This window comes from Populus nigra, chromosome 8, assembly GCF_951802175.1.
Source record: "Populus nigra chromosome 8, ddPopNigr1.1, whole genome shotgun sequence".
Lineage (NCBI taxonomy): Eukaryota > Viridiplantae > Streptophyta > Magnoliopsida > Malpighiales > Salicaceae > Populus > Populus nigra.
Window position 1 is genome coordinate 19300723 of NC_084859.1, and position 15497 is coordinate 19316219.

The following is a 15497-nucleotide window of genomic DNA, read 5'->3' on the forward strand; positions in this document are numbered from 1 at the left end:
AAATCAACACTTATATTTCAAATTAAAAGCAATTCGAGAGTTCTATTCATCTACCAGAAACTCTTTTCTGGTAGATCTTCTCCTATTTCCATTCATTAAACAACATGTGTTCCAAAATTTATATAAGAAAATCATTACAATTTTGTTACAAATCAACCAATATACTTAAATTAGAATAATCATTGGTGTTTTTTTTGGTTCTTATTTTCATTCATTAAAAATCAACCTATACTTGTATAATAATCTTTTTTACAGGAAATTGAAGACTTTCTAACGTACTTTCCCCGACATGAACAACCCGCAGGTGTTTCAGGCTGCGTGGGAAAGCCGTACATTGGATGCGTAGGTGAAGGTGTTCAAGAAAAGACTACGATGTTGTTATTGTACGGGGTGAAAGTGTTCAAGAAAAGTACACTTGATTCTTGCTTAGAGGAATTATTGTTCAGAAAACCTCCAAAATGTCTATATCTTTTAAAAAATTGACCTGGTCGTAAATTTTTCTTTCGCAAAGCATGTTCCTTTTCATACGAGGTACGGAACATATTTTTATAATCAAGTCCAATGAAGTGTTTTAATGCATAGGAATGTACTGAAACTAGTTCAAACCAGTTTTGATTGCCAATAAGGTTTTCATTTATTAAAAATATGCTGTTAAATTTTTCAATTTCAACCAGTTTTTGACAATTTTTTGGACGTTATGATAAATTCTTCTCATTAATATATTTTTTATTTTTTTTTAACATTTTTTCAATTTATTTTGTATTTTCCGTTTTATTTTTTTTTTATTTTTTTTTTGTGAGGTTTTAAAATGGGTAACAACACATATTGCTATAGTCTTCTTTGTCACAATTAGTGGTTTTTTCTCGAAAATATAGTTAATCCTAGCTAGTGGAATCGAATAAAGATCATACCGCTCTCTCTCATTCTCTACTTCCAATATTGAGCTCAAACTCTTAGCATCTAAATATATCTGCAATAGAAGAGGAAAGCATGATTCCTGATATTGTGTGTCTAGTTTTTCCCCCGCTATTCTGTTGCTTGAAATAGCAACTGTATTAGCACGTATTGCAAGGCCTGCTAATTGTACAGAAATTTATGGAAACACTAGCATTGCTTTTTCATTTGAAAAAGTAAGCGCTTGACCACATGTTTGAAATAGCATGGAATTTCCTCATAATATTCATAACTAGCTAAATTGAAAACTGTGTTTAAAATCATGCAGGTCATCTGGTCAACACGCCGTATCGTGTTTAATATCTATGATACACGCTCTTTGGGTTTAGAAAAAAAAAATGTACTGGCTTCGAAGTTTTAAACTTATTAGAATGCAACTTAACGTGGCTTAATTAGAAGAATCTGAGATTTTTCTTATCAATACAAAAGTCTGCTAATTCAGACTAGTGATTCATTGTTCGCTAGTTGTTAGTTACTAGTAGACCAAGAAAATGCAAAGAAATGTCTTAAATATTTCCCTTCCTCTTTAAAGCTGGATTTATGAACTTGAAATCAAATTATATCTAGAAAACAAAAACCATTAGAATGGATAGAATGGTTTCGAGATTGGTGGTTAAAATGACTTTGCTGATGTTAATGTTTCAGTTAGCAAAAGCAGCAGCACCCGTTGCGAAGTTTGGCTGTCCAGATCGATGCGGAGCCATTAGCATTCCTTACCCCTTTGGAACTAGAAAAGAATGCTACATGGATGAACGGTTCGCGATTGAGTGCAATGAGACTGCCAACCCTCCTAGAGCTTTTATAAGTCGAATTAAAATGGAGGTGCTGAATATTTCAGTTAAGACAGCCACCGCTACTGTCAAAAGTCCAGTAATATCCTTCAATTGTATTGGCCGGGTAGATGGTGCGCCTCTGAATCTCACTGGAACTCCCTTTGTTTTCTCCTCTAAAAGGAACTTGTTCGTTGCAGTGGGTTGTGATACTCGAGCTTTTATGACCGGAACTGAGCCGGATCTCGTCGTTTGGGAGTCTACATGGGGTAACCTGGAAAGTAACGTTAGATTGCAAGAAAATAAAATGTGTTCAGGTCAAAATTGTAGTCTGGCTAGAATCCCTTCACTGCTTCAGGTTTTTAATCCGCGCTTAGTTTCTACTAACTCTAATCAAGTTGGAGAAGGATGCAAGCTAGCCTTCCTGGTGAATCCGACATGGTTTGAATCGAATATAAGTGATCCCTTCGCAGTGCAGTATAGAGATTATGTTCCAATGGACTTGGGTTGGATGATGAACTTGAATGATAATGATATTTCCACGCATTGCGAAGAAAGTTACAATCAATCCTCAAAATCCGAATGTGTGTGCGAGGATGGATTTGAGGCCAACCCTTACCTTGAACTTGGTTGTACGGGTAAAAATTCCTCTCTGAAAAAGAAAAATTGCTACTTTTTTTTCTTGGGTTTATTTTATTATTTTTATTCGAGCGATTATTTTAATTTAATTTCTTCTATGTTTTGTAATCGAAGTTAAACGATGTTAAGTGTCGGATAATGATGGTACGTAATGCACAATTAGCTTAGAATTAGGAAGTAATTTAGTGCTTCAATTTTGGTATGTTCATTTGAAAAAAGAAAAATAGATTTACTCTAGTTTGAATTAATTATTTTTAAGCTCTATAACAAATCTCATATAAATATTTGTTGATTTTCACCTTCTTATTTTATTAGATGTTGATGAATGCAAGACCCCAGAGAAAAATACATGCCGAGGGATGCTCAAATGCGTGAATACACGTGGAGGGTACAAATGCATAATAAATAAAATTTATATAATTATCATAGGTACGTAGGTTTCTGATTTATTCCTTATGAACTATTTAATTTTAATGCCTGTCACATCCCTGCCCCAAATAATTAATACCTAAAACTAATGTTCAGTTTATCCCTATAATTTTTATGAAATATTATTCTGGCTCTCATATGTTGATTATTCATTTTCCTTATCTAGTAAAGATGGTCAAATGATTAATTCTACATAATAAATCTGCATTTTTGTCTCTACCGTAAATAATCTCTCTTATTTTTTATATATTATTATTTTAAATTTTATATTCTCATCAAATTCTAAAATAAATACAATTTAAAGTAGTGTTATAGTTATAATATACGAATTGCTTATATGTCAATATATTTAAGTTTTAATCAATTAAATTTTGATATATTTAAAAAAAATAAGAACACATATTGACACATATGCACATATGCAGATACAAATAGAAAGATAAAAAAACAATATTGATGATTATCCAAAAAAATAGAAAGATAAAAAAAAATTAATATCATGTTGAAAATATGAGAAATGTTTTTCAACTAAATAATTATTTCTTGACATGGGTTTATTAGAAAATTCAAATCATAAGTTTAAATTATTTTATGATGCATCTTGAATATTTTTCAGTAAGATGTAAAAACAAAAGATCAAAAAACATATATCTTCACTGATATCAAAAAACATACCACTAGTAAAACCTTGAAAACACTAAACGTACCATTATAATTAACCAGCATCACCATGAACACGCTAATTACAAAAAGAACAATACAGTAAATTAGCTTGTAAATTCAATTAAGTGGTGGGGCCCGGTCCCTCAAGTTTTCGAACTTGGTTAAATCAACACATGTACCTTAGTTTTGGACATTTCAACCCCCACACTATCAAGTTAAGGTTCCTTGTGATTCCTTGTCCACTTAGCTTTGTACACGTGGAATTCAAGGTTAACAATGGAAAAACATAAGCTATATGGGCATTACCCTTTTGAAATTAATTCCGAAAAAAATAGTATCGGACAAATTTTAATTAATAGAACCAAAATTCATGTGGTAATTTTTATTTTCCAGCAGACTGAAAACCTAAGTGATGCCTTTTTTGCTCCTAATACAGTTATAGGTCTGGTTGGAGTACTCTTCCTGCTCATTGGTGCTCGGTGGATATACAATTGCATTCGGTTGAAGAATAAGTTTTTCAAACGGAATGGTGGTCTCTTATTGCAGCAGCAATTATCCTCGAGTGATGGTAGTGTTCAAAAGACAAAAATATTCAGTTCAAATGAGTTGGAAAAGGCGACCGATTATTTTAATGAGAGCAGAATACTTGGTCATGGCGGCCAAGGCACCGTTTACAAGGGAATGTTAGCTGATGGGACTATCGTTGCAGTTAAGAAGTCTAAGATAGTGGATGAAGATAAACTAGAAGAATTCATCAACGAGGTTGTCATTCTTTCACAAATCAGTCACAGAAATGTGGTTAGGCTACTTGGATGTTGCCTGGAGACTGATGTTCCTCTGCTAGTCTATGAATTCATTCCCAATGGAACTCTTTTCCAATATCTCCATGAGCAAAACGAGGACTTTACGTTATCATGGGAGTTGCGGTTACGAATTGCCTCGGAAGCTGCAGGTGCGATATCCTATCTTCACTCGACGGCATCTATCCCGATTTATCACCGAGACATTAAGTCCACAAACATACTCTTAGATGAGAAATATAGAGCAAAAGTTTCAGATTTCGGAACTTCAAGATCAGTTTCCATTGATCAAACTCATCTGACCACCAAGGTGCAAGGTACTTTTGGTTACTTAGATCCAGAGTATTTTCGAACCAGTCAATTAACAGAAAAGAGTGATGTTTATAGTTTTGGAGTAGTTCTCGTCGAGCTCTTAAGTGGGAGAAAACCTATTTTCTTAACCCATTCACTGGAAACCATGAGCTTAGCCGAACATTTCATTGAATTGATGGAAGATGGTAGACTCTTTGATATCATTGATGCTCAAGTTAAGGGGGATTGCACTGAAGAGGAAGCCGTAGTTATAGCGAATCTTGCAAAGAGATGTTTGAATTTGAATGGAAGAAACCGACCAACAATGAGAGAAGTTGCAATGGAATTGGAGGGGATTCTATTATCACGTAACGGTATCAATATTCAACAAATTGGTGAAGTGGATAATTCATCGAGGTCGATTTCCTGCAGCAGTTTTGAGATTGGTATAGATCAACCATTAGATTGCAAACCTTCGACTTCTTCTGAAACATGGTGAGGGATTAAGAAAATATATCACAAATCATATGTTTCTTTCTTGTTTTTAAGACTGTTAGGAGCGTTTCTGATTGAATAAAAACTTATATTTGTATTGTGGTCTGTGTTTTAGTACATGTTCTTAGTCTTTCATGTTAAGAACTTAATAAATTAAAAATCCTTCGCGTTGATTATAAGAGAGTTTCTATGATCAATTGGTAGCTTGAGCCATGTCTCTATCTTGAGGTATCAAAGTCATCATTAGTTAGCAAAGATTTCATTTAAGAAGTATTTAGTCTCTAGAATCCTCTGTTGTGAACATGCTGATGAGACTCTGCAGATAAATTACGCTTAAATTCTGATAGCTGGGAATGCTGATTTTTTTAGATTTGATTTACTATTTGTCTGTGGTTAAGGCAATATCAATTGAGCTTTTGTGGAAACACAGCAACAAAGTTTGTCTTCATACTAAAGCCCAAGACGATTAAGCCATCTAATAACAGACCAAAAAAACTCGTTACTCATTTTAAACCAAAGACAACACTGATCATGATCAACCAGGGCAGCGACTATGAACATAAAGGTGTAAGGAATACCGGGAGAGCAAAAACAGAGTAGGGAGCAGAGCGAGTGCAACATGGAGCAGCAGAATCAGCATAGATACAGCAGGAGCATGGACTGACCACCATCACCAGCAGCAGCAACAGATATTAAGCAACCAAAATAATTAACCATTATGACCAGATAGTAAAAGCAGAATCAGCAGCAGAGAGACCATCAAATTAGCAGACGACGAAAGCAGCTAGCAGTAACATCAATAGTAGTTGATAGCAGAAAAAACCACGAGCTCAGAGCAGTGATAGAAGCACAAGATCAAATTACACAGTGATTTCAATAGAAAATGTTTAACTCTCCATTACTAATAAAAGTGTATGCGTGTTTAGTGAATGATAGATAATTAAATGATTAAGTAGCAAAGTAAGAGCAAGAAAAGCCAAATAATTAAATAGCAAAGTAAGAGGTAAAATAATTTTCTGTTTGGTAATATAATAAAAATTATTTTAAAAAATATTTTTGTATTTAAAAATATATCAAAATAATAATTTTATAAAAGATTTTTTTTATTAATAATATAAAAATATGAGAAGGAGGGGCTTGAGACAGCAAACTCTTGTCAAGATTTAGCAGAAAGACAGTACCTGTACCAGGGAATTCAGTGTCCAGTGAAATGAAGGAGAAGCGAGAGATTGATTCCTTGTTAGAGAAAACTCAGCTACGAAGTTGTCTGCCCAGACTTCGCGAACATGTATTGGTTTGCTGCTCTTCATCGCTGACGCTGTTGTTGTTTTGAGATGGGATGATCTAATTAAGTTATGAATGCAGTTTCAATCGCTTCTGTTGTCAATTTCAGAAGGCTTAATCCGAAGATGATTGGGATTTCCTGTCGATGCAGAGATTTCTATCTTAAAGTAACACTCCGTTTAAACATCTTTTATCTAATTAAGAAATCCTACGTACGGTCAAAGCTGGCCTCATGATATCCGATCCATTAAAACGAAAAATAAAAATAAAACAGAAATTGCATCTATTGATCGTTACCTTCCAGGGATTTCAGAGAGTAATGTCGTGTTAAAACCTAAGCAAATCAAGCAAAAATATAAAATAAAAGGGACATGAAAATTTAACAAGGTTCAAAAAAGCGTGCGTATTCTACAAAACTCCATTATCAACCACTAATCAAGCGCACACATATTATCCAAAACCTAACTACACCAAACAAATCTCTTACAGAAAAATAATACCACAGTAGTAATTCTCTTGAAGGCTAAAAACAGAAGGGTGGCTGCCATAGGAAACAATGGCCGTCCCTCTCATGCACAGTACACATACACATATCTATAGTACTTACTGAAAAAGTCACTTAGGTTTCGATCTTGAGCTCATAAAAAGGGTTTTTAGGTTTCAATATCATGCAGGTTTCAATCTTTAGTCCGTTAAAAAAAATGGTTTTCGATGCCAGGGATAAAGATTGTTCGTGTCAAGGTTTGAATCTTAAACCTTTGAGAAAAATATGATTGTAAAATATACGGCCTCACATGTAAAGTGGATCGTGAATGATAGTACAAGTCCAAACTTTTCGTTTAGAGAGTGGATATTTAGTGCCGAACCACTATAAAATTTGGGCTTAATCTCTCTCCCCTCATTATTTTTACTTTTGCTTTATTATTGCTTTGAGATTGCCTTGTGTTTATGTGTTGTTTACTTCGATAAGAAAGAGTTTGTGGGTTGCCTTGTGTTTATGTGTTGTTTACTTAGATAAGAAAGAGTTTGTGGGTGAACCTAATTCACCCCCTTCAATTTTAGGCAAAGAAAGCTCCCAATATCCAAGGCAAGTCAATTGTGTGATTATTATGAAAAACACATCATCTTCACAACCTAAGTGTCTGTAGTTTTGTATTTTCCTTTTAGTTTTGGTTTAATGGCAGAGAGAGAGTAATGTTCAGTTCTGGTCACTGAACTATTTAAATCGCGTTTCTCACTTTCCCACTTTGTGTTATAGGATCATGTTTCTCCCTCTATTTTATATTGATTTGGGCATGGATTCTTAGCCCCTCCGAGCGGTCCATTTGGACCAAATCCAACACCAGCGATAATCTGACCTCAACACAAACTTTGCTTGATGCGAAACAATTAAATTAAAATATAGCTAATGGAAAAAATTAAAACAAATAATCGAGAAACTTGGATTAAAAGGTTATACAACCAAATTTGAGGGGAAAAAGATTACACTGAAAACACTTCCTTCAACTGAGGCTTGATCAACCGAGTAGAAGTTTCAATGTATACTTCAGGTGTACGATCGAATCCCAGCCAGCCTTCACATAGTCCAAAAATCATTCCCTCACAGCCATTCAAGTTTTCAAGATCAAGATTAGCGCAAGAATCCTTAAATCTCACGAATGTTTGCTGGGTTAACAGGCTATCAGATCCTGCCTGGTGCCTACTTCCGGTTGTCCGCTCTACACCCAGCAACTTAGCCACCCTCTCCAATCCACCGCGCAAACCACTGATAGATCCCATCATGAATTTTGTATCATAAACTCGAACCCCAAAGAAGAAACTAACCATCCCCAGAAAAGACGCCATATCACATGGCAACTCTCGTCGAGTTAAAATCTTGATCAAGAACCCAAAATCATAAGCACCATGAAAAGTAATCCAAGTTATTGAACAGTTATTGAAAACAAGTCCAGAAGTCAAAACCATCCATGCAAAATCTGAGGAATCGATACCCTTTTCTCTGTTCTTCTTGAGATCAATACCTTGGCGTTCAAGTAACCCAATAGATTCGTCGTTGTAAGGATCATACTCGATGTTGAAATCCCGGAAATTAAACTGCCAAACGTAGTGGATTAATTCTGTTCCGAAACTTGGAAGATTTCCTTGAGAATCAGACAGAGTCATCCCAAGTTGAATTATTTTCAAGAGATCAACATTGTACTTCATGAGACAGTAATTGTGAGAAGGAGGGGCTTGAGACAGCAAACTCTTGTCAAGATTGGACAGAAAGAGAGTACCAGGGAATTCAGTGTCCAGTGAAACGAAGGAGAAGCGAGAGATTGCTTCCTTGATTAGAGAAAACTCAGCTACGAGGTTCTCCGCCCAGACTTCGCGCACACGTATCGGTGTGCTGCTCTTCATCTTTAACGCCATTGTTGTTTTTGAGATTGAAAAATCAAATTAAGTTATGCTGTTTCAATGGCTTAGGTTGTCTATTTAAAGGCAACATCAGAAGAGAAAGTCCGAAGTTTATAAGGTACATATTGAAACCTAGTTTCTTCTTCTGGTTTCCGTCTCAGAATTGGAAGACTTTTCGGATTTCCTGATGTGAGAAAGATTGTGTCTTAATTTAATACGAGTTCTTTCAGTGACTTAAATTAAGTCTGTTTATAATTACTAGGATCTCTTATAGAATTAAGCATAATTATTAAATCATAGGTCACTAGGTCAGATGCGTAAACTCTAGTTGATATAAATTAATAAAAAATATATTAAAAAAATCAAAGCAATATTATTTAAAAAGAAATTAATCAAATTTGAAATTTTAACATGTCATCTCTAAATTGACTTTTTTTACATCTAGCCTGGAATAGTGATAGGTTGGTCGGATTCTAAACTGGATCATGTTTAATTATATATATAGTGGAATTAAGAGTCCTTAACTATGATATCTGATATCCGGTCAGGGAAAGATTAACTCCCGAAGATATCCTAAATATTAAAACATAAAAACTAAATAAACAAGGCAAATTACATGCATTGATCGTTCCAAGTCAGGAAATAAATGAAGTCACTAAATCAAAAAAAAAAAATGCTGTTTTCTGTAGCAAATGCTGATTTTGCTAAATTAAGAAGACAAATCCCTGTTCTGAACTGTACCCACCAAAGTTTTGACTTCGTGTGTTCGAGAGCGTGGTTGTGGTTGTTTTTTAAAGTGTTTTTATTTAAAAATATATTAAAATAATATTTTTTATTCTTAAAAAATTATTTTTGATATCAGTACATCAAAATATATAATCTAAAAATACCAAAAAAAATATTAATTTAAAACAAAAAAAAATAATAAAAAATCATTTTTTTAAATACTTTTAAAATGCAAAAACAAACATGATCGAATCGGATGCATTTTCATCGAGTAACCTTAGACCCTGCATTTTATGTCCAATTATTTTCGACTATTGTTAACAGGAAAATAAAATGTCTCAAATCTTATGGTATGTTAACACATAACTGCAGCTGGACTCTTATTTTCTAGCTTATATATTTAGTTTTTTGAACGTCAACGTAATTACAGAGCAGATATACTTTTAAAGATAGGCAAATTAGGTCTGTTGATCCACTTTATGCCATGTAACCAAGCTAATTTCTCTGAAATAAGAAGCTATTTTTGTGGGAAAATAGTTTGGTTAGAAGTTCTGCACATTTACTAAATTAACAGGGGCAAACCAGAACGAGAAGAGAGCCTCTCTCTCTATCAGAATTCATAGCGTGCTGGGAGTAGATGTATAGGAGAATGATAATGGTTGTTTTTAAAATGTTTTTTTATTTGAAAATGCATTCAAAAAAATTTTATTTTTTAAAAAATTATCTTTTATATATCATGTCAAAACAATTTGAACAAGCCAAAAAAAATAAATTTAAAATAAAAAAATAAATAATAAATAATTGTTTTCAAAAATAGTTTTAAAATACAAAAACAAATATTATCTAAATGGAGGAAAAAAAACCTAGATGTCATAACTCTGAAACCAACTAGCTCCATTTTCAGTGTTCGGTTCCTATCTGTTCATGATGGGATTTACCCATCACTCGTTAAAAACGCTGATCTTTCTTTCACTTGCTAAATGAAAATAGTGATTTAGCCTGAACTTAACACGGCCTATTGTATTGATGTGCTTCCTATAAATGGCGAAACGACACTAGATCTATTCGACTAGCAACGTTAAATGCCAAAAAGTGGTTTGAGAAATCTCATATAGAGATGTGCACGAACGAAAGAAGGCCTTCAGGGAAGTAAAAGCCCCTCAATCAATGGTTGGCCGAGGCTAAAAGAAGCACTACGTTTCTCTTCTCTAATACGAGATTGGGTTTGTCTCTAGCTGATTTTACTCGGAACTCCATATGAGCTACCTGCGTGGGGTAATTGTCAGTCTCTTTCTTGTTAACAGCATTTCTGAAGCTATTCTTTTCACCGTCAAACATAAATTGCAGAAAGCTACAATTTGTCAAGCAACTATCAAGAAAAAACTTGTTCGCCATCTGTTATCACTGGGAACTAGTCTAGATTTCTTCTGGCTTGTTTACCTTTGGCTTTGTAGCGGGGATTGGCTCCTGCTTCTCTTTCATTGAATAATGGATTCATTCATTCATTCATTCATCAAAAAAGCTTATGGAGCAGATATTCAACTAAACCTAAAAGAATCAGAAAACATAATTTAGCCATATAAAATCACCTGGGAAATTATAATAACAATGAAGAATTATCATTGGATGTGGTTGAAATTTTTCAAGACAAATCCTGGTACAAAATATTGTGTATACAACAATCACTAGGAGCTCAAGCATATCCCTTCAAATAAGAGACAAAGAAAACACTACCAAGTACTGATTGAGAGTCATCTATGTGCTAGAAAAACTTGAGTTTTCCATGGCCTACAGAATCCTTTGCCAGCTCCACATGACATAATGCCTTTTTGGTTCCGGTAAATCCAGAACATGATTCAGTGGCCCCTAGAGTAACAGCGAAGTAGAGATAGATTGTGCATAAGAAAGCCAAGAGAACCAAGGCTGTTAAGAGGAAACGGTGCCTCTGAAGGAGAGTTGACCAGCTACCCAAATCATCCCGTGGGAATTGCTTCCGGAAGGATGGTGATCTCAGGTGAGGAGAAGTTATCATGCTATCAAGAACCATATCTTATATTCTGAACTTGCTAGAACAACCTGAAATAATCCTGATTTGGTGAAATAGAAACAAAAAATACATTGAAAACAAACAGCAAATATCAAGAAGAAATTATTCTGAGTGATAATTATCATCTGCTACTAATGTTTGTTGCGATGTTTGAGTGGCTTTAAATTTGGTACAACCACATCTTGCTTGGAGAACAAGGGGTGCAGACAAACACCTCTATTTCTCCATCTCCCTCACTCTCTCACACATAAACACACAAAAGACCACATAATTCCACATGATTACGAAAACTATAATCTATTTTCATCTACTATTTAACTCTGGCATCACTGTAAAAAACAAAGCATGGAAATTAAGACCATTCCATCATTCATATGCATTATGCTGAGAACTCACTTAAGCAACAAAGCATCTAAGTTACAATGCAGCAAATGAAATCATCTAAGAAGTTTAGAAGATGATTATTCGCAACTATACTCAAGTATTCCATGATACAGGACAAAGGTATCCAGCCCAAACACCATTTGGATTTACCATCCATACAAAGCGATATAAACTAATTCATTTTGCTGGAAGCCCTGAGCAAGCATCCACAATCCTATATATAAAGAAGTGAGAAGAACAGTCTACACATGCCACAATTCCGACAAGTTTTATCTTCAACTTCAGTCAATTATCTCAATGGTTAATAAATGACACTAAAAGAAAAGATCATGAAGCTACCAGGGAAAACAGACCTTTCAAGGATACCCTGCCTAAGTGCTTCAACAGAAACAAAGAGCCTAAGCAGTGAATTGTTCAGGCAATGTTCCATCAAGAACATTGAAATATCAAACTGAACCACAAAGGCTCATTTATAACAATGACTTGTTAAAGATTGATGGTCAGCAATGCCCATGTACCAATAAACTTGTGTATGATCTAGTAATAACGAGCCCACTGGCATTGGAAATGAATGTGGATTAAAGCCTAAAGGTGATTGCTCTGCGTGGAGAAACGACTGTAGATTCATGTTGATTGAATGAGCAATCACACACTAATACAAGTCATAAGGCAGAACGAAAATAGGAAACTCATTCAATGGCACATAATACATAATGATAGATCCAATTCCAATTTAGCATCAGTCCACAGCAAGTAATGACAATCAGCACTTAAAAAACACCATTATACAGATCAAAAACAGCATCCATAAAAAGCAGATCTTTTTTCTTATAACCAATCAGTAAAGGAGATGATTAAGAATCAAAGTCCTATTTTTGCACATAGATGAACCATCCGAGCCCTTCTGCCCATCCAAACTGATCCGAATACTTATCACAATGCCAACTAACTATGGTTCAGATTCTCTACTACAAAAGGAAACATTTATCACATTTCAGCAAAATCCCATTTGGATCTCTTTCTCTTTCTCTTCCTTTCACCCAGATACAACAAAAGTAAAACAAAATCATTCCAATCAAAAAATCAACAAGAACCCACATCCAACCACATAACAAAAACCCATTTTACAATCAAGCACAAACCTCCCAAAAATCACATTCCCAAAAAAAAAAAAAAAAAAAACCCATCACTAGCGCATCCATAAGAATACAAAACAAAATCCAAAATCTGGGAAATTTCAATCAGATCTGAAGAAAGAGACTTACAGTGGAAGAAGACCAATCAGGCAAAGCTTTTATCCTTCTTGCTGTGTTAAACTATTTCTCTTCTTGAAGCTTGTATGAGTTTATGTTATAGAAAGAACAATAATGTCTTGCTTCTTCTCCGTTTCTCTCGGCCAAAAATAAAGAAGAAAGAGATGATGGCGGGGCAGAACGTCCACGCTATTCCCTCCTCTTCCTTTCCGCCCCCACAATTACCAATAATAAGTATGGTTTTCTTTTCTTTTCGTTTCTTTTCTTTTATAGATAGATGAAAAGTTGGTGAGAGACGGGCAGACAGCAAGTAGATTGCGCGTTCAAAGACTTCTGTAGGAGGATTGACGCTGTTGGTTTTTATAAAGGGTATAAGATTAGCCAGCTAAGCTAGCAATCTATGCCTTGTTCGACATCATCAATACAAAAGAAATGAGTGCTCCTCCTCCATCCTAAGTCGAGAGTCGAGACAGCTACCTACTATTATTATTATTATTATTATTATTATTAAAGAGAACTAAAACATATGGTTATTATACATATCTTTGTTTACTGTGTATTATAATAATAAATTTACAGTTTTATCCTTAAAAAAACTCTTAATAAACTGGATTTTTAGGGGAAAAATAACCTTTACCTTTTGTTCATTTGTTATTTTTGAATTGTTAAAGAGTGTCTTGATTTTTTATTATTTTTTTACATTAAAATTACTTTGTTATTATTAAAAACAAATAATCATTTAATCATAGTTTAGGGTTTTTTTGACATTTCATATTTTTGCTACGGTATAATTATTTTATTGCCCTTGAATTCAAATTTTAAAAAGCTTAACTTGAGGGGTTAATTTGTAATTTTAAAATGGTTTTTTGTAATAATGTTTGGTCCTGATGGTAAAGTAGTATTTTAAAAAAAAATACAAAAAGTTGTTGGTGTATGTTGCTGATGTATGCTGCTGACTCCAGTGATCAAAAATATTATTATGTCGAGTCATTCGGTTCGTCTCGACCTCCGCTTTCTTCATATGCCACATGTATAGTTGTTGGACCTCTGATGCATTGCTGATATTTTCTTTCTTTCTTTTCTCTTTCCTCCTAGGAATTCATGTCTGGCCCTTCACATTTTTATATCATCCCTTTAAGTTATTTTTTTTATTTTGTCACTCATTTTTTTATTTCTATTTGTTTTATTTTAATTCATTTCTCAAATTATTATTTTTTCAATTGCATTCTTCTTTAATTTTTTTGTCAAACAAATTTGATGTTTATTCTTTTATTATTTTTATTTAAGATAGTTTTTAACTTGTTTTTTTTTTCAATTTCACCCCTTTATTTTTTTCTCTTTTCATATTTGATGCTCATTCTTTTTTCTTTTTCTTTTGCTTTGGTTAGTTTTTAATTAGGTATTTTTTTTTATCATTTAGCATTAAATTGGTTGACAATTAAAACTCTTAATTGAACCTAGGTTTTCAATTTCATATGTTGTGAATTTAGAATGTTAACCTAAGTTTAGAAGATTCACGCCCGAATCAATTAGTATAGGTTGAAACAATTAATTTACAGGTTTTTTCTATAATGGCTTTCATACTCACCCTCTTTCAATTATTATGGATTAACCATTTTTTTTAATTGATCGAGGTTATTGTTGTATTTTTTATTTTATTTTTTTGCAAAGTTGTTGCAATAATACTTATGAATGCAAAATAACACTTAACTTGGGTCTAACGGTTTTTTGTTTTTAAAAAAATCACTTTCAAAGCATGACTTCATGGGCGTAATAGTCATTTTAGGTACAATTTGGTCTTTCTTACTTAATATTGATAATAATTAAAAAAACTATTTTTTTTATTTTTCTCGATTTCATCTATCAATATTGAATTGGTTGAGAAATAAACTTTGTAAATGGTTTTTTTCTGCTTTGTTTTAGGGTTATCACAATCTCAAATAAATATTTATTTTTAAGATTGATGCTTGAAATTGTGAGCATATGATATTTATCATATAATTAAGTAGGAATTGTTTTAATTTGTTTTTTATTAAACCCAAACTAACTCATGAATCAAGTTGTATGTGATCGAAGTCATCCAATGTATCATTGTCTCAATACTTTTTCAAAAAATTCTTATTTGCCTGGATTTAATAGCATTGCCAAAAAAACTCTCACGCTTTTAATGTTCTTTATTACATTTAAAAAACAATTGATTCAGCCCGTGACAGAGCGCAAGCCAATGGACTACGGTGATTTTACTTTTTATTTCAATAGTGTTTTTTTTTCTTTTTTCTTTTTGAATCTATATTATTTTTCTTTAATTTCATACTTCAACATTTAATTTATTGGAGATTGGGCTTTATATTTTATTTTGGTTTAC

At 33.5% G+C, this 15497-nt stretch overlaps 3 protein-coding genes across 3 annotated transcripts; 1 reads left to right on the plus strand and 2 right to left on the minus strand.

The window, feature by feature from the left end:
• Positions 1–1548: 1548 nt before the first annotated feature.
• On the plus strand, positions 1549–5045 carry LOC133700571 (wall-associated receptor kinase-like 8). Its single transcript, XM_062124139.1, has 4 exons — positions 1549–2005; positions 2042–2362; positions 2679–2792; positions 3892–5045. Exons 1-4 carry the CDS (start codon positions 1549–1551, stop codon positions 5043–5045), a joined length of 2046 nt encoding a protein of 681 aa, XP_061980123.1.
• A 2762-nt stretch (positions 5046–7807) lies between these two features.
• LOC133701998 (probable CCR4-associated factor 1 homolog 11) lies at positions 7808–8737 on the minus strand. The gene has a single exon (XM_062126183.1). The coding sequence runs from the start codon at positions 8735–8737 to the stop codon at positions 7808–7810; it is 930 nt and encodes a 309-aa protein (XP_061982167.1).
• A 2308-nt stretch (positions 8738–11045) lies between these two features.
• Positions 11046–13563, minus strand: LOC133700538 (uncharacterized). Its single transcript, XM_062124100.1, has 2 exons — positions 13145–13563; positions 11046–11524 (listed from the first exon to the last, which is right to left on the minus strand). The coding sequence occupies exon 2, from the start codon at positions 11493–11495 to the stop codon at positions 11211–11213; it is 285 nt and encodes a 94-aa protein (XP_061980084.1). The 5' UTR covers positions 11496–11524; positions 13145–13563; the 3' UTR covers positions 11046–11210.
• Positions 13564–15497: the final 1934 nt, after the last annotated feature.

Coding starts and splice junctions, on each gene's coding strand:
- LOC133700571 (XM_062124139.1), top strand. CDS start 1,549: ATGGTTTCGAGATTGGTGGTTAAAATGACTTTGCTGATGTTAATGTTT. Junction 2,006..2,041: donor TACATGGGGTAACCTGGAAA/GTAACGTTAGAT, acceptor AAATGTGTTCAG/GTCAAAATTGTAGTCTGGCT. Junction 2,793..3,891: donor AATTTATATAATTATCATAG/GTACGTAGGTTT, acceptor CTCCTAATACAG/TTATAGGTCTGGTTGGAGTA.
- LOC133701998 (XM_062126183.1), bottom strand. CDS start 8,737: ATGGCGTTAAAGATGAAGAGCAGCACACCGATACGTGTGCGCGAAGTC.
- LOC133700538 (XM_062124100.1), bottom strand. CDS start 11,495: ATGGTTCTTGATAGCATGATAACTTCTCCTCACCTGAGATCACCATCC.